The sequence below is a fragment of the Danio rerio genome, chromosome 5 (assembly GCF_049306965.1).
Source record: "Danio rerio strain Tuebingen ecotype United States chromosome 5, GRCz12tu, whole genome shotgun sequence".
Taxonomy (NCBI): Eukaryota; Metazoa; Chordata; class Actinopteri; order Cypriniformes; family Danionidae; genus Danio; species Danio rerio.
In genome coordinates, this window is record NC_133180.1 from 24,205,785 (window position 1) to 24,233,108 (window position 27,324).

The window sequence follows — 27,324 nt, forward strand, 5'->3', positions numbered from 1 at the left end:
CGTAAAGTCAGACGAGAAACAGAGAAGTTGGAAGTTTCCGGAACTACGTCATTTTATTAATATCATGCGAGATTTTTAAACTAATTATTTTTATAATTTATTATAATGATTATAAAGATTTTTATAACCATTTAAGATTTTTTTTTAAATCTAACTTTAATGCATCACTTGCTTTTGTTCATATCTTGGACAGTTCTACCAATTAACGCTAAATATTAATGACTACAGAACCTGGGTTGCTCTACAATTAAATTTTTATTAAGGAAAGAATAAAAGTAACAAACAGTACAAAAAAGGTACAAATGTTTTTTTTTTAGAGTTAGCCCACTCAACAATTCACACATTACTGGCTGGTTAGTTTCTGTCCTCTACTTATAAGCTAAAAAGACATTAACGGTCCAACATTCCTGACCATTATCATCAATAAAGCCTAGTAAAACAGGGTATGAGTATATTGTAAACTGATAGGTTCAAATACTCTTTTCCAGTTATCAACTTTTGCCATGTCCTCTTTTGGCTTTAACAAACGGTTTTTCCATACTTAACAAAATATGTTCCTCCTTTCTCACTGCTGTTGCAAATTCTAGCTAAGAATTATTGTTCCTCTAGTTATCCTAATGTTCGCGCATGGGCGGATCATAAAGGTGTCTGTACAGTCATGCCTGTTTCAGACAAAATCTCATCAAAGTGTTTCATAATCAACTCAAATCAAACGGGGTACTGTGTGAAGTTCAACAGAGTCTCAAAAAAAATTGTGAGCTCCACCAGCCAAAATCATCCTAATGTGAACCTCCGCAAACTCTGCGATGATGTCACATTCGCTGCACACACTGAGTTTAAAAACAGAAAGCTGATTGGCTATTGCATGTTGGTCTCATTTGTTGTTGTAATAGTGCAAATTACATTTGGACTAGTGAAAAAACATGAAAACCAAGCAACAACAACAACAACAACAACAAAAGAATTTAAATGAGCATTAGATGTAGCAGTACATGGACATCAGAAAAAGAAGACCTGCGTAAAAATGTTTAAGACCTAGAACAGCGAATTTAAGACTTTTTAAGTTCTAAAATTTAGATTTTTAAATTATAGACTTTTTAAGACCCTGCAGAAACCCTGAAGTGAAAACTATGTACAGACTGTACAATATAAATATCATTATGTCTATAAGAACTCCATAAAAAACATGAAAATCCAACGTGTGTGTGTGTGTGGTACTGGTATTCACTACATTGTGGGGACAAAGTTTCACAATACTTGTTAACACACATAAGTTTATGGATAGAATTTGAGTAAGGGGAAAGAAAGAATAAAGCATAAAAATCATTATGTCTATAGGAAGCCCCCAACAACACAAAAACTCAATGTGTGTGTGTATGCGTGTGTGTGTGTGTGTGTGTCCGCGTGTTCGTCTTACCCTCAGGCCAGTCTCGCAGTTTTATTTCAGAGCAAATGAGAGGAGCTCCAACTCGTCCTGTACTGTAATCAGAAGCTACAAAGACAAGCCTGAACATGTCAGCACAGGAATATAGCCATAGAAACACACAGGAAAAATGTCACACACTTTTTTTTGTGTGTACTTACAGTCTGATATAGTGCCAGCTCCGCACGTCTCTGTAAGGCCATAACCCACAGCAATGGGGCAGAAACACACGTTCATAAATCTCTGTGTGGAAGCAGACAGTGGAGCCCCTCCGCTCAACATACGGCGCACACAGCCTCCCAGAAGCACATTCACCTGCTTGAAGAACAGCCTGAGAGACAAACAAAATTACAATATGACAAAACATGAAGAGCAGATATTAGGCTTTGCAATTTGTTCCATTCTGTTATGGTTTCTTTACCATTTTGTGGCATTTGTTTTTTTTATATGGTCACATATATGACCATTTATGTGAAGCTGCTTTGACACAATCTACATTGTAAAAGCGCTATACAAATAAAGCTGAATTGAATTGAATTGAATTATATTAAAGCCATCAAGACCAAAAAAGAAGAAAAGAAATGCCACCCAAATGAACCAAAACTATTTATATCAAGCCATTCAGACAATATTTGCATTGGGGTATAATGTGGAAAAAATTTGCAAACCTGCTGGCCATTTAGGTCATAAAATGTCACCATAATTCAACCAGTCAAGATACAGGCTTATGAAAAGTTTAGTAATTATACTATTTCACAATTTGAGTTCTGTAAACTAGCATATATGTACGAATTAGTCGTTTGATTTATGAAACAAATATGATAAAAGAACTCAGAAAACCTCTAAGAGGATCTTTGTACATCTTTTTAATACATGTTTGAACAGTGCACTGAATAGGCTCTATTGTGTGGGAATAATTTGTATAAATAAAAATGTATTTAAAAATGTAGTCTATTGAATTTCAAAGCCTTATTTTGAAAAAAGGGATATGTTAAGTAGAGATGTTAAGCAACGTGTCAGCCGCTGATATTAACTGTGACTTTAGTGAGCTCTGACTGTTAATATGCAAATTATTTTTCCTAACAAAACTGTTGTTGTAGTTGTGATGGATTTCAGAGAGTCAGCTTCTTTCTGCTATAATTTACTTTGTACAGCTTTTTTGCATCACTTTTATTGTAGACAAATAAGCAGCAATTATTCATTTATTCATTTTCTTTCGGCTGAGTCTCTGTTTCAGAGAACGCCACAGTGGAATGAACTGGCAACTATTCCAGCATGTTTTATGCTTTGGATGCCCTTCCAGCTGCAACCCAGTACTGGGAAACACCCATACATATTCATTCACACAAATGCTCATACAATACGGGCAAATTTGTTTATCCAATTCATTTATAGCGCATGTCTTTGGACTGTGGGGAAACCGGAGCACCCGATGGAAATTAGTGACCTTCTTGCTTTGTGGTGACAGTGTTAACCGCTGAATAATTGCTGCTTAGGGCGGCACAGTTATTTTTGCCATTTAATTTTGCAGTTATTTGTCTGGCTAAAATCCATGGATGGATGGATAAACGGACAGATGGGATGGATGGATGTATGGGATGGCACGGGAGAGAATGGATGGACGAGACGATGACAGAACAGGATGGACGGAACAGACGAGACGGGATGGACGGATGAAAGGGATGGATGGGACGGATAAACGGACAGGATGGATGAACAGATGGGATGGACGGGACGAGATGGATGGACAGGACGAGATGGATGGACGGTATGGAATGGATGAATTTTTTTATTTATTTTTTCTTCACTTTCGCTACTTAGTGAAGTTTTTTCCTCGCCGCTATCGCCACAAGCTTGCATGAGTCGGGATCTGTGGAGCTGCGCATCAATGGACTGCTCTTTAGTGTTTGGACTCTCAATAGTGATTGTTAAACCACACTGAACTGAGCTAAACTGAACTGAACTTAAACTTAGTAAATTGAAACAGTGTAGTTCATTTTTTAATGATCTTTTATGTGAAGCTGCTTTGACACAATCTACATTGTAAAATCGCTATACAAATAAAGGTGAATTGAATTGAATTTAACCAGTTCAACGGGATAAACGGATAAATAGATAGGACAGCACGGGACAGGAAGGATGAACAGGACGGGATAGGATAGATGAACGGGATGGATGACTGGATGGATGGATGGAATAGATGAACAGGAAGGATGGATGGAGTGGATGGATAAACAGAAGAGACAGACAGACAGACAGACAGACAGACAGACAGACAGACAGACAGACAGACAGACAGACAGACAGACAGACAGACAGACAGATAGATAGATAGATAGATAGATAGATAGATAGATAGATAGATAGAAAGAATCTGGATAAGTGACTCACATGTCACACATAGGAGAATCGGCTCCTTTTGACACCTGCTGTAGTTTATAGTCGAAACCCAATTTAAACAGAGTCCTCTTTATGACTGACATCTCCTGCAGCTTCCCATTAACATTCTTGCAGATTCGGTCCATGATCTCCTACACAAAAGACACAAACACACCAAAGCTGAGTATAGAGGGGGAAATGAAAAATAAATATATATACTTGGAGGAAAATGTATGAGAAATCTCACCGGCACTGCTGCTATGAGAGTGGGTTTAAGCACAGAACAGTCTCCTTTACTGCCTTTCTTTATTTTACTAGACTGAACAGACAACAGTACAGGTCAAACACAGAGAATAAAGAAATTAATGATGAATAAAGGAGTGTGTGCGTGTGTGTGTGTGTGTGTGTGTGTGTGTGTGTGTGTGTGTGTGTGTGTGTGTGTGTGTGTGTGTGTTACCTGGTCCGTGAGAGTGTGTGGGGAGGAATATCCAAGTCTGCAACCATGTGACAAACAGGAGATTTCGGCAGTCAGCTCCAGTACATGAGCCAGTGGAAGATAAGATACTATTGTGTCCTGAGACCTGCATATACACACAGCAATAAAACAAATATTTAGCTTGGCAATAATTTTAGTTGATCATAATCAACTAAAATTATTGCCAAACTAAATATTTGTTTTATAAATTTATTATACACATTTACACACTATATTTCATTATATATTATTAAATGTATTATAATAAATTAGTTTTTTTTTAAATATATGATTTTAATACTTAATTTAATCTAAAAATGTTGTATATTGCAATGAAAAATAAGTCCACTAAAGACTCCTGAAAAAATTGCATCACAGTATTTTCACATTATTTAAATTAAATTTAAAATTATGTGTAAAACGTGAAAAAAAAAACTAATGAAAAAATGCATCTTAAAATGGCTAAAATTTTAACATGAATTGAAGTGTAAGCTAAATCGCTATAGCAAAACTGACCTATTATCTATACCTTCCACTTATTCCAAACCTTTTTTTTCTTCTGTTGAACACAAAACAATGTGTTTTTAAGTAAGCTGGAAACTGGTAAAAATTGGCATCATTAGAATGAGAAGAAAATACTATGGAAGTCAATGGCTGACATTTTCCAACATGCTTTGAAATATCTTAGTTTGTGGTCAACTGAAGAAAGACTCTCAATCAATTTTGAAGTAAATGGAAAATTTGTAAATTATCAATACAATATAAAGTCTGCGTAAATCAAAATTTGCTGAGACTTTAACTTCAGTATGTTTATGCACTTCCAACTGAAACTGAATATTGAGCAGTGGGCGGGGCTTTCTTTTTGCACATTCCCTCATAGCAAACTAAAGGTAAGAGGGGTGAGGTTAAGAATCTTGTAGCTGAAGCTGAACAAATGATCAGACTTTGATAGAAAATGACCAAATCAAATATTTAGATTTTTTTGTAAAACTTGCACAGATGAATAGTTCACCTAAAGAATGACAATGCATGGTATCAAAACAAATATTGTACATTTTGATTTCAAAGGCCCAGTCATGTTGTTTAGATGTTAGTATCAGTATGTTAGTGTTGAGGATGTCTATAAGCTAGTCTGGTACAAAACAGTAAATGGATATTTGCATTTAGAAGACACAAACACCCAATGCTTGCAGTTTGTCACTTACTCCTAAATCCAAAGTATCTGACATGTCCCGCACCCTTAAAATTGCTTTTCCTTTGCTTTTAATTTGATGCGCTTGATTTTAACCACTGTCAATAACCGAAACGATATTGGCTGTTTTTTTGGGGCCACTTAATGTCTCACCCTCTTTTCATGTTTAAGTTGAGATTACGTCAAATATCGAATAATAACGGAACATTTCAAAGCGCTTCACATGACCTTTAAGCTCTCGGTGAGAGTAAAACATAAAACTTGTGAACTGTTGCTGGACATTTAGGTTGCAAAATGTCACCACAATTTAACCAGGTTTTAACAATTTAATACAGGCTTATGAAAAGTTAAGTAGTTATACTATTTCATCGGTTAAGTACTGTAATAAATTTGAAACTAGTATAAAATGTACAAAAGCATATATAATATTTTATTTAGAAAAAAAAATGAAAAAAAAAGAGCTCAAAACACTGCTAGTTCTTTTACTTATTCCTCTTTTTTTTAATATAATTTTGCACTGTGCTCTAAATATGCTCTATTGTGTGGGAACAATTTATATAAATAAAAATATATACACTACCAGTCAAAAATCTGGAGTGAGTAGAATTTTTAAATGTTTTAAAATAAGCTTATCTTGCTTAAAATAAGGTACAAATTGTAAAATTGTGAAATGTTATTGCACTATAAAATTACCGTTCAAAAGTCATTTAACATCATTTAATTGAATCATTTAATCCAGTGATTTAAAGGATGCAGTTTCATTACTCTTCAGAGTCACATGATCCTTTAGAAATCACTCTAATATTTATTATTATTATTATTATTATTATTGTTATTAATAATAATAATAATAATAATAATAATAATATTATTATTATTGGTAATAGTAATAAAAGCAATAATTAGGGGCCAAGCACCGTAGGTGCGTAGGCACCTATTGCTTTCGTTAGTGTTCTTATTAGGGGCCAAGCACCGTAGGTGCGTAGGCACCTATTGCTTTCGTTAGTGTTCTTATTATTAGGGGCCAAGCACCGTAGGTGCGTAGGCACCTAACGCTTTCGTTAGTGTTCTTATTATTATTAGGGGCCAAGCACCGTAGGTGCGTAGGCACCTATTGCTTTCGTTAGTGTTCTTATTATTATTATTAGGGGTTCGAGCGCGAAGCGCTGAAACCCTATTGTTTTTGTAAGGATTTTTATTATTATTATTATTATTATTATTATTATTATTATTATTATTTTACTTCTGCCATAATCACTATTGCCCAGGCCAAACCGTAAGGCCTATTGGCTTCAAACTTGGTCAGATGGTAGTACTCCTCACCGCTACTCAGATCCAAAGGCTCGTCAAAATCGAGCCATAGGTGGCGCTACAGCGCTAAAAACTAAAAAAATTTAGTAAATTGGCCGCCATTTCTAAACCGTTTGTCGTAGGCTCAAAAACTTTACATATTTGGAATCGTTGGGTCAGCCCGAACAAAAGTGGAGTGACTCAGATTTTCTCTACGACGCACCGTTTTTCCGCTACATTGCGATTTGTCCGACACCTACTTTTGCGAACTAGTCCTAGGGTTTTCACCCAATCTGAACCAAACCAGTGTAGAAATGTTCTCTGGACACTGAATAGCAAAAGTTATTGAAAGAAAGTTGAAATGTTGATTTCACGCGAAACCGTACGCAAAAACGTAACATGCTAATGTAAGCTAAAAGCTAATTGTAGCTGTAACTTTTGAACGGATTGAGATATCTTCATCAAACTTGGTACACACATGTATAAGGTCAATTTGAGGTCACAATGCAAAACCCGCAAACTTTGGCCTCATGGTGGCGCTATAGAGCTTCAAAAACATAAAAATTACTCTAACCTCACAACCATTAGTCCAATCAGCTTGAAATTTGGCATGCAGTGTCTTTGTCTAACGTGTCATGACATACTATAAGGACATTGGCATATCTCAAAAAACATGGCCGCTATTAGCCAATTAAGATTAAACAGCCATTAAACTAGGTTAACGATGAGTGATCGGAACGAAACTCGGTGGGCATGTTCGACTCATGGTCCTAGAGGTCTGTAAGAATTTTGAAAGAAATCCGCCACTAGGGGGCGATTTTGTGTTTTTTGAGGTTGTAATTGATTGGTTATTACACAAAGTTTTGCACAGCCACACAAACTACATATCATATGATAGGCCTGCTCATACCGAACAGTCTGACACTAAAACCACTGATGTCACTCAATCTGTTCATTAAATATTAATTATTATATGAAAAACCTACTTTTGCGAACTAGTCCCTGGTTTTTCGCTCAATCACCACGAAACCAGTGTTGTATGAATCTCTGAACTGAGCAGATCAATAGTTATTGAAATGAGTTGAACTTTCCTTATTTGGTAGCTATAAATGGCTCATTTACAAAAGGGGTGTGTCTTATATTGACCTAAATGCATGTAAATGCATAAGGAAAACTCAAAACTTCGTGAAATCAGGTTTGCATATCTGAGATGTGATTCATAACAAGCATGCAAAATTTTGTGAAGCTATGTCAATAGGTGGCGCTATAACAGTAGAAAAAGTCTCAAAAACACTGATTTCCATTGCTTTTCATTGCTATTTGACCATAATTTGTATATGTGTTTATTGTAGACAGCTTTTTACAAATATACTTGATATGACATATTATATGATAGGCCTGTATATTCTGATCACTTTGGCACAAAATCCACTGCTGTAACTTTAACCATCAATTTATTATTCACCATTATTTTAAACAATACTTTTAGGAACTCGTCCCTGCTTTTTTGCTCAAACTGAACAAAATCAGTGTTGTACAAATGTCTGGACTGTGTAAATCAGTAATTATGAAAAACAATTGAACTTTTGTGCATAAATGAGCTTGATATATTTATCTAAAGAGCAGAGTGTGTTCATATGCTTCCACGAAGGGTATAAACATGCATTACTAATTTAAACCACTAGATGACAGCACAAGACCTCATAATGTTGGTTCAAAGTCACTAAAATTCCATTTAAGATCATTCTGAATCACATCTTGACATGGTATAAACTCTGTTATTGCATTTATAAGCTGATTTAGGCCCAGGTTACCACTTCATTCATGTAGGCTTTATATTTTTTCCATTTATTACATTCCATCATGGATTTCTTTTGGGTCAGCCTTAAATTTTGGGTTGTCCTAAATCTAAATTGCCTAAATGACAATTAGGTTGCCAAATGCTCGAACCCCGTTAATCGCCGCTTGCGGCTATATTTATTATTATTATTATTATTTTACTTCTGCCATAATCACTATTGCCCAGGCCAAACCGTAAGGCCTATTGGCTTCAAACTTGGTCAGATGGTAGTACTCCTCACCGCTACTCAGATCCAAAGGCTCGTCAAAATCGGGCCATAGGTGGCGCTACAGCGCTAAAAACAAAAAAAATTTAGTAATTTGGCCGCCATTTCTAAACCGTTTGTCGTAGGCTCAAAAACTTTACACTTTTGGAATCGTTGGGTCAGCACGAACAAAAGTGGAGTCACCCAGAATTTCTCTACGACGCACCGTTTTTCCGCTACATCGCGATTTGTCCGAAACCTACTTTTGCGAACTCGTCCTAGGGTTTTTGCCCAATCTGAACCAAACCAGTGTAGAAATGTTCTCTAGACACTGAATAGCAAAAGTTATTGAAAGAAAGTTGAAATGTTGATTTCACGCGAAACCGTACACAAAAACGTAACATGCTAATGTAAGCTAAAAGCTAATTGTAGCTGTAACTTTTGAACGGATTGAGATATCTTCATAAAACTTGGTACACACATGTATAAGGTCAATTTGAGGTCACAGTGCAAAACCCGCAAACTTTGGCCTCATGGTGGCGCTATAAAGCTTCGAAAACATAAAAATTACTCTAACCTCACAACCATTAGTCCAATCAGCTTGAAATTTGGCATGCAGTGTCTTTGTATAACGTGTCATGACATACTATAAGGACATTGGCATATCTCAAAAAACATGGCCGCCATTAGCCAATTAAGATTAAGCAGCCATTAAACTAGGTTAACGATGAGTGATCGGAACGAAACTCGGTGGGCATGTTCGACTCATGGTCCTAGAGGTCTGTAAGAATTTTGAAAGAAATCCGCCACTAGGGGGCGATTTTGTGTTTTTTGAGGGGGTAATTGATTGGTTATTACACAAAGTTTTGCACAGCCACACAAACTACATATCATATGATAGGCCTGCTTATAAAAAACAGTCTGACACTAAAACCACTGATGTCACTCAATCTGTTCATTATAATTTAATTAATAAATGAAAAACCTACTTTTGCGAACTAGTCCCTGGTTTTTTGCTCAATCACCACGAAACCAGTGTTGTATGAATCTCTGAACTGAGCAGATCAATAGTTATTGAAATGAGTTGAACTTTCCTCTTTTGGTAGCTATAAATGGCTCATTTACAAAAGGGGTGTGACTTATATTGACCTAAATGCATGTAAATGCATAAGGAAAACTCTAAACTTCGTGAAATTAGGTTTTCACATCTGAGATGTGATTCTTAACAAGCATGCAAAATTTTGTGAAGCTATGTCAATAGGTGGCGCTATAACATTAGAAAAGGTCTCAAAAACACTGATTTCCATTGCTTTTTATTGCTATTTGACCATAATTTGTATAATATGTGTTTATTGTAGACAGCTTTTCACAAATATACTTGATATGACATATTATATGACAGGCCTGTATATTCTGATCACTTTGGCACAAAATCCACTGCTGTAACTATAACCATCAATTTATTATTCACCATTATTTTAAACAATACTTTTAGGAACTCGTCCCTGCTTTTTTGCTCAAACTGAACAAAATCAGTGTTGTACAAATGTCTGGACTGTCTAAATCAGTAATTATGAAAAACAATTGAACTTTTGTGCATAAATGAGCTTGATATATTTATCTAAAGAGCAGAGTGTGTTCATATGCTTCCACGAAGGGTCTAAACATGCATTACTAATTTAAACCACTAAATGACAGCACAAGACCTCATAATGTTGGTATAAAGTCACTAAAATTCCATTTAAGATCATTCTAAATCACATCTTGACATGGTATAAGCTCTGTTATTGCATTTTAAAGCTGATTTAGGCCCAGGTTACCACTTCATTCATGCAGGCTTTTTATTTTTTCCATTTATTACATTCCATCATGGATTTCTTTTGGGTCAGCCTTAAATTTTGGGTTGTCCTAAATCTAAATTGCCTAAATGGCAATTAGGTTGCCAAATGCTCGAACCCCGTTAATCGCCGCTTGCGGCTATATTTATTATTAGGGGCCAAGCACCGTAGGTGCGTAGGCACCTATTGCTTTCGTTAGTGTTCTTATTATTATTATTATTATTATTATTATTATTATTCTTCTTCTTCTTCTTCCGTTTCTTCCGCCGGATTTGAATGGCAGCCCATATAGGCGTATGCGGGAAAGTTGTATAATTTGGCACAATGATAGAGGCCAGTATTAACATTAATCAGACCAAACATGAAGTCTCAAAATCAAACTCTCTAGCGCCACCACTTGTCCAAACTTTCACGTATGTTTATCATCATAACTTTTGAACCGAATGGGCTACAATCAAAATTCTTTTTTCCTCTGATTCCTTGGCTCAGTCCGATTCAAACCCACCCTATGACGTCATTTTCCGTCATGAATTTTTTCGCGCTATTTTAAATTTTTCGAAAAACCTATTTGATCGAACTCGTCCTAGGCCGTGTCTCCGATTTTCACCAAAATTGAATCACATGATCTACAGACCATGCCAACCAAAAGTTATGGAAATCAAGTTGATTAGACCAACCGTTTTTGTTTAACTTGCGAACTAATTTAACAAAGAATATGCGAAAATGGACTTGAGGCGATATCTCTGTAATGCATTCACCGATTCACACCAAACTTGGTGTGTGTTATGACAACTAGGGTCTAAGGTTAATTGCGGAGTTTCGGCACACTGCCCCCTAGTGGTCCGGAGATACAAAAAACTTGCTTTTTGGCTTATAACGTCTCAACCTTTCGCCCGAAACTCATGAAAGTGGTCTCATTACATCCGGCAGAGCATGTCGAGTCGAATGATGTCTGATTTTTACAGGTCAACCATTTTGGGTGTCGCCCATTTCGATTTTTGGCCAAAAATGCTATATTTTACCAACACATTCACATATCATTACAAAACATGGTATGCATCTTCAACCCCATGCCCTGAAAGTACTCAAAAACGTCTGGAGCAGCGCCACCTTATGGCCAATAGTGCTTGGCCCCTTAATTGCTGCTTGCAGCTATATTTATTATTATTATTATTATTCTTCTTCTTCCGTTTCTTCCGCCGGATTTGAATGGCAGCCCATATAGGCGTATGCGGGAAAGTTGTATAATTTGGCACAATGATAGAGGCCAGTATTAACATTAATCAGGCCAATTATGAAGTCTCAAAATCAAACTCTCTAGCGCCACCACTTGTCCAAACTTTCACGTATGTATATCATCATAACTTTTGAACCGAATGGGCTACAATCAAAATTCTTTTTTCCTCTGATTCCTTGGCTCAGTCCGATTCAAACCCACCCTATGACGTCATTTTCCGTCATGACTTTTTTCGCGCTATTTTAAATTTTTTGAAAAACCTATTTGATCGAACTCGTCCTAGGCCGTGTCTCCGATTTTCACCAAAATTGAATCACATGATCTACAGACCATGCCAACCAAAAGTTATGGAAATCAAGTTGATTAGACCAACCGTTTTCGTTTAACTTACGAACAAATTTAACGTAGAACTTGCGAAAATGGACTTGAGGCGATATCTCTGTAACGCATTTACCGATTCACACCAAACTTGGTGTGTGTTATGACAACTAGGGTCTAAGGTTAATTGCGGAGTTTCGGCGCACTGCCCTCTAGTGGTCCGGAGATACTAAAAACTTGCTTTTTGGCTTATAACGTCTCAACCTTTCGTCCGAAACTCATGAAACTGGTCTCATTACATCCGGCAGAGCATGCCGAGTCGTATGATGTCTGATTTTCACAGGTCAGCCATTTTGGGCGTCGCCCATTTCGATTTTTGGCCAAAAATGCTATATTTTACCAACACATTTACATATCATTACAAAACATGGTATGCATCTTCAACCCCATGCCCTGAAAGTACTCAAAAACGTCTGGAGCAGCGCCACCTTATGGCCAATAGTGCTTGGCCCCTTAATTGCTGCTTGCAGCTATATTTATTATTATTATTCTTCTTCCGTTTCTTCCGCCGGATTTGAATGGCAGCCCATATAGGCGTATGCGGGAAAGTTGTATAATTTGGCACAATGATAGAGGCCAGTATTAACATTAATCAGGCCAATTATGAAGTCTCAAAATCAAACTCTCTAGCGCCACCACTTGTCCAAACTTTCACATACATTTATCATCATAACTTTTGAACCGAATGGGCTACAATCAAAATTCTTTTTTCCTCTGATTCCTTGGCTCAGTCCGATTCAAACCCACCCTATGACGTCATTTTCCGTCATGAATTTTTTCGCGCTATTTTAAATTTTTCGAAAAACCTATTTGATCGAACTCGTCCTAGGCCGTGTCTCCGATTTTTACCAAAATTGAATCACATGATCTACAGACCATGCCAACCAAAAGTTATGGAATTCAAGTTGATTAGACCAACCGTTTTCGTTTAACTTGCGAACTAATTTAACGTAGAACTTGCGAAAATGGACTTGAGGCGATATCTCTGTAACGCATTCACCGATTCACACCAAACTTGGTGTGTGTTATGACAACTAGGGTCCAAGGTTAATCGCGGAGTTTCGGCGCACTGCCCCCTAGTGGTCCGGAGATACTAAAAACTTGCTTTTTGGCTTATAACGTCTCAACCATTCGTCCGAAACTCATGAAACTGGTCTCATTACATCCGGCAGAGCATGCCGAGTCGAATGATGTCTGATTTTCACAGGTCAGCCATTTTGGGCGTCGCCCATTTCGATTTTTGGCCAAAAATGCTATATTTTACCAACACATTCACATATCATTACAAAACATGGTATGCATCTTCAACCCCATGCCCTGAAAGTACTCAAAAACGTCTGGAGCAGCGCCACCTTATGGCCAATAGTGCTTGGCCCCTTAATTGCTGCTTGCAGCTATATTTATTAGGGGCCAAGCACCGTAGGTGCGTAGGCACCTATTGCTTTCGTTAGTGTTCTTATTATTATTATTATTATTATTATTCTTCTTCTTCTTCTTCTTCTTCTTCCGATTCTTCCGCCGGATTTGAATGGCAGCCCATATAGGCGTATGCGGGAAAGTTGTATAATTTGGCACAATGATAGAGGCCAGTATTAACATTAATCACACCAAACATGAAGTCTCAAAATCAAACTCTCTAGCGCCACCACTTGTCCAAACTTTCACATATGTTTATCATCATAACTTTTGAACCGAATGGGCTACAATCAAAATTCTTTTTTCCTCTGATTCCTTGGCTCAGTCCGATTCAAAAGCACCCTATGACGTCATTTTCCGTCATGAATTTTTTCGCGCTATTTTAAATTTTTCGAAAAACCTATTTGATCGAACTCGTCCTAGGCCGTGTCTCCGATTTTCACCAAAATTGAATCACATGATCTACAGACCATGCCAACCAAAAGTTATGGAATTCAAGTTGATTTGACCAACCGTTTTCGTTTAACTTGCGAACTAATTTAACGTTGAACTTGCAAAAATGGACTTGAGGCGATATCTCTGTAACGCATTTACCGATTCACACCAAACTTGGTGAGTGTTATGACAACTAGGGTCTAAGGTTAACTACGGAGTTTCGGCGCACTGCCCCCTAGTGGTCCGGAGATACTAAAAACTTGCTTTTTGGCTTATAACGTCTCAACCTTTTGTCTGAAACTCATGAAACTGGTCTCATTACATCCGGCAGAGCATGCCGAGTCGAATGATGTCTGATTTTCACAGGTCAGCCATTTTGGGCGTCACCCATTTCGATTTTTGGCCAAAAATGCTATATTTTACCGACACATTCACATATCATTACAAAACATGGTATGCATCTTCAACCCCATGCCCTGAAAGTACTCAAAAACGTCTGGAGCAGCGCCACCTTATGGCCAATAGTGCTTGGCCCCTTAATTGCTGCTTGCAGCTATATTTATTATTCTTCTTCTTCTTCTTCTTCTTCCGTTTCTTCCGCCGGATTTGAATGGCAGCCCATATAGGCGTATGCGGGAAAGTTGTATAATTTGGCACAATGATAGAGGCCAGTATTAACATTCATCACACCAGACATGAAGTCTCAAAATCAAACTCTCTAGCGCCACCACTTGTCCAAACTTTCACGTATGTTTATCATCATAACTTTTGAACCGAATGGGCTACAATCAAAATTATTTTTTCCTCTGATTCCTTGGCTCAGTCCGATTCAAATGCACCCTATGACGTCATTTTCCGTCATGAATTTTTTCGCGCTATTTTAAATTTTTCGAAAAACCTATTTGATCGAACTCGTCCTAGGCCGTGTCTCCGATTTTCACCAAAATTGAATCACATGATCTACAGACCATGCCAACCAAAAGTTATGGAATTCAAGTTGATTTGACCAACCGTTTTCGTTTAACTTGCGAACTAATTTAACGTAGAACTTGCAAAAATGGACTTGAGGCGATATCTCTGTAACGCATTTACCGATTCACACCAAACTTGGTGTGTGTTATGACAACTAGGGTCTAAGGTTAATTGCGGAGTTTCGGCGCACTGCCCCCTAGTGGTCCGGAGATACAAAAAACTTGCTTTTTGGCTTATAACGTCTCAACCTTTCATCCGAAACTCATGAAACTGGTCTCATTACATCCGGCAGAGCATGCCGAGTCGAATGATGTCTGATTTTCACAGGTCAGCCATTTTGGGCGTCGCCCATTTCGATTTTTGGCCAAAAATGCTATATTTTACCAACACATTCACATATCATTACAAAACATGGTATACATCTTCAACCCCATGCCCTGAAAGTACTCAAAAACGTCTGGAGCAGCGCCACCTTATGGCCAATAGTGCTTGGCCCCTTAATTACTGCTTGCAGCTATATTTATTATTATTATTATTCTTCTTCTTCTTCTTCCGTTTCTTCCGCCGGATTTGAATGGCAGCCCATATAGGCGTATGCGGGAAAGTTGTATAATTTGGCACAATGATAGAGGCCAGTATTAACATTAATCAGGCCAATTATGAAGTCTCAAAATCAAACTCTCTAGCGCCACCACTTGTCCAAACTTTCACGTATGTTTATCATCATAACTTTTGAACCGAATGGGCTACAATCAAAATTCTTTTTTCCTCTGATTCCTTGGCTCAGTCCGATTCAAACGCACCCTATGACGTCATTTTCCGTCATGAATTTTTTCGCGCTATTTTAAATTTTTCGAAAAACCTATTTGATCGAACTCGTCCTACGCCGTGTCTCCGATTTTCACCAAAATTGAATCACATGATCTACAGACCATGCCAACCAAAAGTTATGGAATTCAAGTTGATTAGACCAACCGTTTTCGTTTAACTTGCGAACTAATTTAACGTAGAACTTGCGAAAATGGACTTGAGGCGATATCTCTGTAACGCATTCACCGATTCACACCAAACTTGGTGTGTGTTATGACAACTAGGGTCTAAGGTTAATTGCGGAGTTTCGGCGCACTGCCCCCTAGTGGTCCTGAGATACTAAAAACTTGCTTTTTGGCTTATAACGTCTCAACCTTTCGTCCGAAACTCATGAAACTGGTCTCATTACATCCGGCAGAGCATGCCGAGTCGAATGATGTCTGATTTTCACAGGTCAGCCATTTTGGGCGTCGCCCATTTCGATTTTTGGCCAAAAATGCTATATTTTACCAACACATTCACATATCATTACAAAACATGGTATGCATCTTCAACCCCATGCCCTGAAAGTACTCAAAAACGTCTGGAGCAGCGCCACCTTATGGCCAATAGTGCTTGGCCCCTTAATTGCTGCTTGCAGCTATATTTATTATTATTATTATTCTTCTTCTTCCGTTTCTTCCGCCGGATTTGAATGGCAGCCCATATAGGCGTATGCGGGAAAGTTGTATAATTTGGCACAATGATAGAGGCCAGTATTAACATTAATCAGGCCAATTATGAAGTCTCAAAATCAAACTCTCTAGCGCCACCACTTGTCCAAACTTTCATGTATGTTTATCATGATAACTTTTGAACCGAATGGGCTACAATCAAAATTCTTTTTTCCTCTGATTCCTTGGCTCAGTCCGATTCAAACCCACCCTATGACGTCATTTTCCGTCATGAATTTTTTCGCGTTATTTAAAATTTTTCAAAAAACCTATTTGATCGAACTCGTCCTAGGCCGTGTCTCCGATTTTCACCAAAATTGAATCACATGATCTACCGACCATGCCAACCAAAAGTTATGGAATTCAAGTTGATTAGACCAACCGTTTTCGTTTAACTTGCGAACTAATTTAACGTAGAACTTGCAAAAATGGACTTGAGGCGATATCTCTGTAACGCATTCACCGATTCACACCAATTTTGGTATGTGTTATGACAACTAGGGTTTAAGGTTAATTGCGGAGTTTCGGCCCACTGCCCCCTAGTGGTCCGGAGATACATAAAACTTGCTTTTTGGCTTATAACGTCTCAACCTTTCGTCCGAAACTCATGAAACTGGTCTCATTACATCCGGCAGAGCATGCCGAGTCGAATGATGTCTGATTTTTACAGGTCAGCCATTTTGGGCGTCGCCCATATCAATTTTTGGCCAAAAATGCTATATTTAACCAACACATTCACATATCATTACAAAACTTGGTATGCATCTTCAACCCCATGCCCTGAAAGTACTCAAAAACGTCTGGAGCAGCGCCACCTTATGGCCAATAGTGCTTGGCCCCTTAATTGCTGCTTGCAGCTATATTTATTATTATTATTATTATTATTATTCTTCTTCTTCTTCTTCTTCTTCCGTTTCTTCCGCCGGATTTGAATGGCAGCCCATATAGGCGTATGCGGGAAAGTTGTATAATTTGGCACAATGATAGAGGCCAGTATTAACATTAATCAGGCCAATTATGAAGTCTCAAAATCAAACTCTCTAGCGCCACCACTTGTCCAAACTTTCACGTATGTTTATCATCATAACTTTTGAACCGAATGGGCTACAATCAAAATTCTTTTTTCCTCTGATTCCTTGGCTCAGTCCAATTCAAACGCACCCTATGACGTCATTTTCCGTCATGACTTTTTTCGCGCTATTTTAAATTTTTCGCAAAACCTATTTGATCGAACTCGTCCTAGGCCGTGTCTCCGATTTTCACCAAAATTTAATCACATGATCTACAGACCATGCCAACCAAAAGTTATGGAATTCAAGTTGATTAGACCAACCGTTTTCGTTTAACTTGCGAACTAATTTAACGTAGAACTTGCGAAAATGGACTTGAGGCGATATCTCTGTAACGCATTCACCGATTCACACCAAACTTGGTGTGTGTTATGACAACTAGGGTCTAAGGTTAATTGCGGAGTTTCGGCGCACTGCCCACTAGTGGTCCGGAGATACTAAAAACTTGCTTTTTGGCTTATAACGTCTCAACCTTTCGTCCGAAACTCATGAAACTGGTCTCATTACATTCGGCAGAGCATGCCGAGTCGAATGATGTCTGATTTTCACAGGTCAGCCATTTTGGGCGTCGCCCATTTCGATTTTTGGCCAAAAATGCTATATTTTACCAACACATTCACATATCATTACAAAACATGGTATGCATCTTCAACCCCATGCCCTGAAAGTACTCAAAAACGTCTGGAGCAGCGCCACCTTATGGCCAATAGTGCTTGGCCCCTTAATTGCTGCTTGCAGCTATATTTATTATTATTATTCTTCTTCTTCCGTTTCTTCCGCCGGATTTGAATGGCAGCCCATATAGGCGTATGCGGGAAAGTTGTATAATTTGGCACAATGATAGAGGCCAGTATTAACATTAATCAGACCAAACATGAAGTCTCAAAATCAAACTCTCTAGCGCCACCACTTGTCCAAACTTTCACGTATGTTTATCATCATAACTTTTGAACCGAGTGGGCTACAATCAAAATTCTTTTTTCCTCTGATTCCTTGGCTCAGTCCGATTCAAACCCAACCTATGACGTCATTTTCCGTCATGAATTTTTTCGCGCTATTTTAAATTTTTCGAAAAACCTATTTGATCGAACTCGTCCTAGGCCGTGTCTCCGATTTTCACCAAAATTGAATCACATGATCTACAGACCATGCCAACCAAAAGTTATGGAATTCAAGTTGATTAGACCAACCGTTTTTGTTTAACTTGCGAACTAATTTAACGAAGAACTTGCGAAAATGGACTTGAGGCGATATCTCTGTAATGCATTCACCGATTCACACCAAACTTGGTGTGTGTTATGACAACTAGGGTCTAAGGTTAATTGCGGAGTTTCGGCACACTGCCCCCTAGTGGTCCGGAGATACAAAAAACTTGCTTTTTGGCTTATAACATCTCAACCTTTCGTCCGAAACTCATAAAACTGGTCTCATTACATCCGGCAGAGCATGTCAAGTCGAATGATGTCTGATTTTCACAGGTCAGCCATTTTGGGCGTCGCCCATTTCGATTTTTGGCCAAAAATGCTATATTTTACCAACATATTCACATATCATTACAAAACATGGTAAGCATCTGGCACAATGATAGAGGACAGTATTAACATTAATCATACCAAATATGAAGTCTCAAAATCAAACTCTCTAGCGCCACCACTTGTCCAAACTTTCACGTATGTTTATCATGATAACTTTTGAACCAAATGGGCTACAATCAAAATTCTTTTTTCCACTGATTCCTTGGATCAGTCCGATTCAAACGCACCCTATGACGTCATTTTCCGTCATGAATTTTTTCGCGTTATTTTAAATTATTCGAAAAACCTATTTGATCGAACTCGTCCTAGGCCGTTTCTCCGATTATCACCCAAATTGAATCACATGATCTACAGACCATGCCAACCAAAAGTTATGGAATTCAAGTTGATTTGACCAACCGTTTTCGTTTAACTTGCAATCAAATTTAACGTAGAACTTGCGAAAATGGACTTGAGACGATATCTCCGTAACGCATTCACCAATTCACACCAAACTTGGTGTGTGTTATGACAACTAGGGTCTAAGGTTAATTGCGGAGTTTCGGCGCACTGCCCTCTAGTGGTCCGGAGATACAAAAAACTTGCTTTTTGGCTTATAACGTCTCAACCTTTCGTCCGAAACTCTTAAAATTGGTCTCATTACATCCGGCAGAGCATGCCGAGTTGAATGATGTCTGATTTTTACAGGTCAGCCAGTTTGGGCGTCGCCCATTTCGATTTTTGGCAAAAAATGCTATATTTTACCAACACATTCACATATCATTACAAAACATGGTATGCATCTTCAACCCCATGCCCTGAAAGTACTCAAAAACGTCTGGAGCAGCGCCACCTTATGGCCAATAGTGCTTGGCCCCTTAATTGCTGCTTGCAGCTATATTTAGGGGCCAAGCACCGTAGGTGCGTAGGCACCTATTGCTTTCGTTAGTGTTCTTATTATTATTATTATTATTATTATTATTATTCTTCTTCTTCCGTTTCTTCCGCCGGATTTGAATGGCAGCCCATATAGGCGTATGCGGGAAAGTTGTATAATTTGGCACAATGATAGAGGCCAGTATTAACATTAATCAGACCAAACATGAAGTCTCAAAATCAAACTCTCTAGCGCCACCACTTGTCCAAACTTTCACGTATGTTTATCATCATAACTTTTGAACCGAATGGGCTACAATCAAAATTCTTTTTTCCTCTGATTCCTTGGCTCAGTCCGATTCAAACCCACCCTATGACGTCATTTTACGTCATGAATTTTTTCGCGCTATTTTAAATTTTTCGAAAAACCTATTTGATCGAACTCGTCCTAGGCCGTGTCTCCGATTTTCACCAAAATTGAATCACATGATCTACAGACCATGCCAACCAAAAGTTATGGAATTCAAGTTGATTAGACCAACCGTTTTTGTTTAACTTGCGAACTAATTTAACGAAGAACTTGCGAAAATGGACTTGAGGCGATATCTCTGTAATGCATTCACCGATTCACACCAAACTTGGTGTGTGTTATGACAACTAGGGTCTAAGGTTAATTGCGGAGTTTCGGCACACTGCCCCCTAGTGGTCCGGAGATACAAAAAACTTGCTTTTTGGCTTATAACATCTCAACCTTTCGTCCGAAACTCATAAAACTGGTCTCATTACATCCGCCAGAGCATGTCAAGTCGAATGATGTCTGATTTTCACAGGTCAGCCATTTTGGGCGTCGCCCATTTCGATTTTTGGCCAAAAATGCTATATTTTACCAACATATTCACATATCATTACAAAACATGGTAAGCATCTGGCACAATGATAGAGGACAGTATTAACATTAATAATACCAAATATGAAGTCTCAAAATCAAACTCTCTAGCGCCACCACTTGTCCAAATGTTCATGTATGTTTATCATGATAACTTTTGAACCAAATGGGCTACAATCAAAATTCTTTTTCCCACTGATTCCTTGGATCAGTCCGATTCAAACGCACCCTATGACGTCATTTTCCGTCATGAATTTTTTCGCGTTATTTTAAATTATTCGAAAAACCTATTTGATCAAACTCGTCCTAGGCCGTTTCTCCGATTATCACCCAAATTGAATCACATGATCTACAGACCATGCCAACCAAAAGTTATGGAATTCAAGTTGATTTGACCAACCGTTTTCGTTTAACTTGCAATCAAATTTAACGTAGAACTTGCAAAAATGGACTTGAGACGATATCTCCGTAACGCATTCACCAATTCACACCAAACTTGGTGTGTGTTATGACAACTAGGGTCTAAGGTTAATTGCGGAGTTTCGGCGCACTGCCCTCTAGTGGTCCGGAGATACAAAAAACTTGCTTTTTGGCTTATAACGTCTCAACCTTTCGTCCGAAACTCATGAAACTGGTCTCATTACATCCGGCAGAGCATGCCGAGTCGAATGATGTCTGATTTTCACATGTCAGCCATTTTGGGCGTCGCCCATTTCGATTTTTGGCCAAAAATGCAATATTTTACCAACACATACACATATCATTACAAAACATGGTATGCATCTTCAACCCCATGCCCTGAAAGTACTCAAAAACGTCTGGAGCAGCGCCACCTTATGGCCAATAGTGCTTGGCCCCTTAATTGCTGCTTGCAGCTATATTTATTATTATTATTCTTCTTCTTCTTCTTCTTCCGTTTCTTCCGCCGGATTTGAATGGCAGCCCATATAGGCGTATGCGGGAAAGTTGTATAATTTGGCACAATGATAGAGGCCAGTATTAACATTAATCAGGCCAATTATGAAGTCTCAAAATCAAACTCTCTAGCGCCACCACTTGTCCAAACTTTTACGTATGTTTATCATCATAACTTTTGAACCGAATGGGCTACAATCAAAATTCTTTTTTCCTCTGATTCCTTGGCTCAGTCCAATTCAAACCCACCCTATGACGTCATTTTCCGTCATGATTTTTTTCGCGCTATGTTAAATTTTTCGAAAAACCTATTTGATCGAACTCGTCCTACACCGTGTCTCCGATTATCACCAAATTTTAATCACATGATCTACAGACCATGCCAACCAAAAGTTATGGAATTCAAGTTGATTACACCAACCGTTTTCGTTTAACTTGCGAACTAATTTAACGTAGAACTTGCAAAAATGGACTTGAGGCGATATCTCTGTAACGCATTCACCGATTCACACCAAACTTGGTGTGTGTTATGACAACTAGGGTCTAAGGTTAATTGCGGAGTTTCGGCGCACTGCCCCCTAGTGGTCCGGAGATACTAAAAACTTGCTTTTTGGCTTATAACGTCTCAACCTTTCGTCCGAAACTCATGAAACTGGTCTCATTACATCCGGCAGAGCATGCCGAGTCGAATGATGTCTGATTTTCACAGGTCAGCCATTTTGGGCGTCGCCCATTTCGATTTTTGGCCAAAAATGCTATATTTTACCAACACATTCACATATCATTACAAAACATGGTATGCATCTTCAACCCCATGCCCTGAAAGTACTCAAAAACGTCTGGAGCAGCGCCACCTTATGGCCAATAGTGCTTGGCCCCTTAATTGCTGCTTGCAGCTATATTTATTAGGGGCCAAGCACCGTAGGTGCGTAGGCACCTATTGCTTTCGTTAGTGTTCTTATTATTAGGGGCCAAGCACCGTAGGTGCGTAGGCACCTATTGCTTTCGTTAGTGTTCTTATTATTATTATTATTATTATTATTATTATTCTTCTTCTTCTTCTTCTTCCGTTTCTTCCGCCGGATTTGAATGGCAGCCCATATAGGCGTATGCGGGAAAGTTGTATAATTTGGCACAATGATAGAGGCCAGTATTAACATTAATCAGGCCAATTATGAAGTCTCAAAATCAAACTCTCTAGCGCCACCACTTGTCCAAACTTTCACGTATGTTTATCATCATAACTTTTGAACCGAATGGGATACAGTCAAAATTCTTTTTTCCTCTGATTCCTTGGCTCAGTCCGATTCAAACCCACCCTATGACGTCATTTTCCGTCATGACTTTTTTCGCGCTATTTTAAATTTTTCGAAAAACCTATTTGATCGAACTCGTCCTACGCCGTGTCTCCGATTTTCACCAAAATTGAATCACATGATCTACAGACCATGCCAACCAAAAGTTATGGAATTCAAGTTGATTAAACCAACCGTTTTCGTTTAACTTGCGAACAAATTTAACGTAGAACTTGCGAAAATGGACTTGAGGCGATATCTCTGTAACGCATTCACCGATTCACACCAAACTTGGTGTGTGTTATGACAACTAGGGTCTAAGGTTGATTGCGGAGTTTCGGCGCACTGCCCCCTAGTGGTCCGGAGATACTAAAAACTTGCTTTTTGGCTTATAACGTCTCAACCTTTCGTCCGAAACTCATGAAACTGGTCTCATTACATCCGGCAGAGCATGCCGAGTCGAATGATGTCTGATTTTCACAGGTCAGCCATTTTGGGCGTCGCCCATTTCGATTTTTGGCCAAAAATGCTATATTTTACCAACACATTCACATATCATTACAAAACATGGTATGCATCTTCAACCCCATGCCCTGAAAGTACGCAAAAACGTCTGGAGCAGCGCCACCTTATGGCCAATAGTGCTTGGCCCCTTAATTGCTGCTTGCAGCTATATTTAGGGGCCAAGCACCGTAGGTGCGTAGGCACCTATTGCTTTCGTTAGTGTTCTTATTAGGGGTTCGAGCGCGAAGCGCTGAAACCCTATTGTTTTTGTAAGAATTTTTATTATTATTATTATTATTATTATTATTATTATTATTATTATTTTACTTCTGCCATAATCACTATTGCCCAGGCCAAACCGTAAGGCCTATTGGCTTCAAACTTGGTCAGATGGTAGTACTCCTCACCGCTACTCAGATCCAAAGGCTCGTCAAAATCGGGCCATAGGTGGCGCTACAGCGCTAAAAACAAAAAAAATTTAGTAATTTGGCAGCCATTTCTAAACCGTTAGTCGTAGGCTCAAAAACTTTACACTTTTGGAATCGTTGGGTCATCCCGAACAAAGGTGGAGACACTCAGATTTTCTCTACGACGCACCGTTTTTCCGCTACATAGCGATTTGTCCGAAACCTACTTTTGCGAACTAGTCCTAGGGTTTTCACCCAATCTGAACCAAACCAGTGTAGAAATGTTCTTTGGACACTGAATAGCAAAAGTTATTGAAAGAAAGTTGAAATGTTGATTTCACGCGAAACTGTACGCAAAAATGTAACATGCTAATGTAAGCTAAAAGCTAATTGTAGCTGTAACTTTTGAACGGATTGAGATATCTTCATCAAACTTGGTACACACATGTATAAGGTCAATTTGAGGTCACAGTGCAAAACCCGCAAACTTTGGCCTCATGGTGGCGCTATAAAGCCTATAAAACATAAAAATTACTCTAACCTCACAACCATTTGTCCAATCAGCTTGAAATTTGGCATGCAGTGTCTTTGTCTAACGTGTCATGACATACTATAAGGACATTGGCATATCTCAAAAAACATGGCCGCCATTAGCCAATTAAGATTAAACAACTAATAAACTAGGTTAACGATGAGTGATCGGAACGAAACTCGGTGGGCATGTTCGACTCATGGTCCTAGAGGTCTGTAAAAATTTTGAAAGAAATCCGCCACTAGGGGGCGATTTTGGGTTTTTTGAGAATGTAATTGATTGGTTATTACATAAAGTTTTGCACAGCCACACAAAATATATATCATATGATAGGCCTGCTCATACCAAACAGTTTGACACTAAAACCAATGATGTCACTCAATCTGTTTATTAAATATTAATTAATATATGAAAAACCTACTTTTGCGAACTAGTCCCTGGTTTTTCGCTCAATCACCACGAAACCAGTGTTGTATGAATCTCTGAACTGAGCAGATCAATAGTTATTGAAATGAGTTGAACTTTCCTCTTTTGGTAGCTATAAATGGCTCATTTACAAAAGGGGTGTGTCTTATATTGACCTAAATGCATGTAAATGCATAAGGAAAACTCAAAACTTCCTGAAATCTGGTATGCACATCTGAGATGTGATTCTTAACAAGCATACACAATTTTGTGAAGATAGGTCAATAGGTGGCGCTGTAACAGTAGAAAAGGTCTCAAAAACACTGATTTCCATTGCTATTTGACCATAATTTGTATAATATGTGTTTATTGTAGACAGCTTTTCACAAATATACTTGATCTGACATATTATATGATAGGCCTGCACATTCTGATCACTTTGGCATGAAATCCACTGCTGTAACTCAGACCATCCATTTATTATTCACCATTATTTCAAACAATACTTTTAGGAACTCGTCCCTGCTTTTTTGCTCAAATTGAACAAAATCAATGTTGTACAAATGTCTGCACTGTCTAAATCAGTAATTATAAAAAACAATTGAACTTTTGTGCATAAATGAGCTTGATATATTTATCTAAAGAGCACAGAGTGTTCATATGCTTCCACAAAGGATCTAAACATGCATTACTAATATAAACCACTAGATGACAGCACAAGACCTCATAATGTTGGTTTAAAGTCACTAAATTTCCATTAAAGATCATTCTGAATCACATCTTGACATGGCATAAACTCTGTTATTGCATTTAAAAGCTGATTTAGTACCAGGTGACCACTTTATTTATGTAGGCTTTATATTTTTTCCATTTATTACATTCCATCATGGATTTCTTTAGGGTCAGCCTTAAATGTTGGGTTGTCCTACATCTAAATTGCCTAAATGGCAGTTAGGTTGCCAAATGCTCGAACCCCGTTAATCGCCGCTTGCGGCTATATTTATTATTATTATTAGGGGCCAAGCACCGTAGGTGCGTAGGCACCTATTGCTTTCGTTAGTGTTCTTATTATTATTATTATTATTATTCTTCTTCTTCTTCTTCCGTTTCTTCCGCCGGATTTGAATGGCAGCCCATATAGGCGTATGCGGGAAAGTTGTATAATTTGGCACAATGATAGAGGCCAGTATTAACATTAATCAGGCCAATTATGAAGTCTCAAAATCAAACTCTCTAGCGCCACCACTTGTCCAAACTTTCACGTATGTTTATCATCATAACTTTTGAACCGAATGGGCTACAATCAAAATTCTTTTTTCCTCTGATTCCTTGGCTCAGTCTGATTCAAACGCACCCTATGACGTCATTTTCCGTCATGAATTTTTTCGCGCTATTTTAAATTTTTCGAAAAACCTATTTGATCGAACTCGTCCTAGGCCGTGTCTCCGATTTTCACCAAAATTGAATCACATGATCTACAGACCATGCCAACCAAAAGTTATGGAATTCAAGTTGATTAGACCAACCGTTTTCGTTTAACTTGCGAACAAATTTAACGTAGAACTTGCGAAAATGGACTTGAGGCGATATCTCCCTAACGCATTCACCGATTCACACCAAACTTGGTGTGTGTTATGACAACTATAGTCTAAGGTTAATTGCGGAGTTTCGGCGCACTGCCCCCTAGTGGTCCGGAGATACTAAAAACTTGCTTTTTGGCTTATAACGTCTCAACCTTTCGTCCGAAACTCATGAAACTGGTCTCATTACATCCGGCAGAGCATGCCAAGTCGAATGATGTCTGATTTTCACAGGTCAGCCATTTTGGGCGTCGCCCATTTCGATTTTTGGCCAAAAATGCTATATTTTACCAACACATTCACATATCATTACAAAACATGGTATGCATCTTCAACCCCATGCCCTGAAAGTACTCAAAAACGTCTGGAGCAGCGCCACCTTATGGCCAATAGTGCTTGGCCCCTTAATTGCTGCTTGCAGCTATATTTAGGGGCCAAGCACCGTAGGTGCGTAGGCACCTATTGCTTTCGTTAGTGTTCTTATTATTAGGGGCCAAGCACCGTAGGTGCGTAGGCACCTATTGCTTTCGTTAGTGTTCTTATTATTATTATTATTAGGGGCCAAGCACCGTAGGTGCGTAGGCACCTATTGCTTTCGTTAGTGTTCTTATTATTATTATTATTATTATTATTATTCTTCTTCTTCTTCTTCCGTTTCTTCCGCCGGATTTGAATGGCAGCCCATATAGGCGTATGCGGGAAAGTTGTATAATTTGGCACAATGATAGAGGCCAGTA

At 38.4% G+C, this 27,324-nt stretch overlaps 1 protein-coding gene across 1 annotated transcript in view; it reads right to left on the reverse strand.

Moving 5' to 3' along the window:
- Positions 1-27,324, reverse strand: part of acsl4b (acyl-CoA synthetase long chain family member 4b) — a 56,021-nt gene that overhangs the window by 7,815 nt on the left and 20,882 nt on the right. The window contains exons 7-11 of the mRNA NM_001099739.1: positions 4,260-4,383; positions 4,050-4,121; positions 3,815-3,954; positions 1,585-1,754; positions 1,418-1,492 (exon numbers count right to left, since the gene is read on the reverse strand). Coding sequence (NP_001093209.1) covers positions 1,418-1,492; positions 1,585-1,754; positions 3,815-3,954; positions 4,050-4,121; positions 4,260-4,383 — 581 coding nt within the window. The remainder of the gene's footprint in view (positions 1-1,417; positions 1,493-1,584; positions 1,755-3,814; positions 3,955-4,049; positions 4,122-4,259; positions 4,384-27,324) is intronic.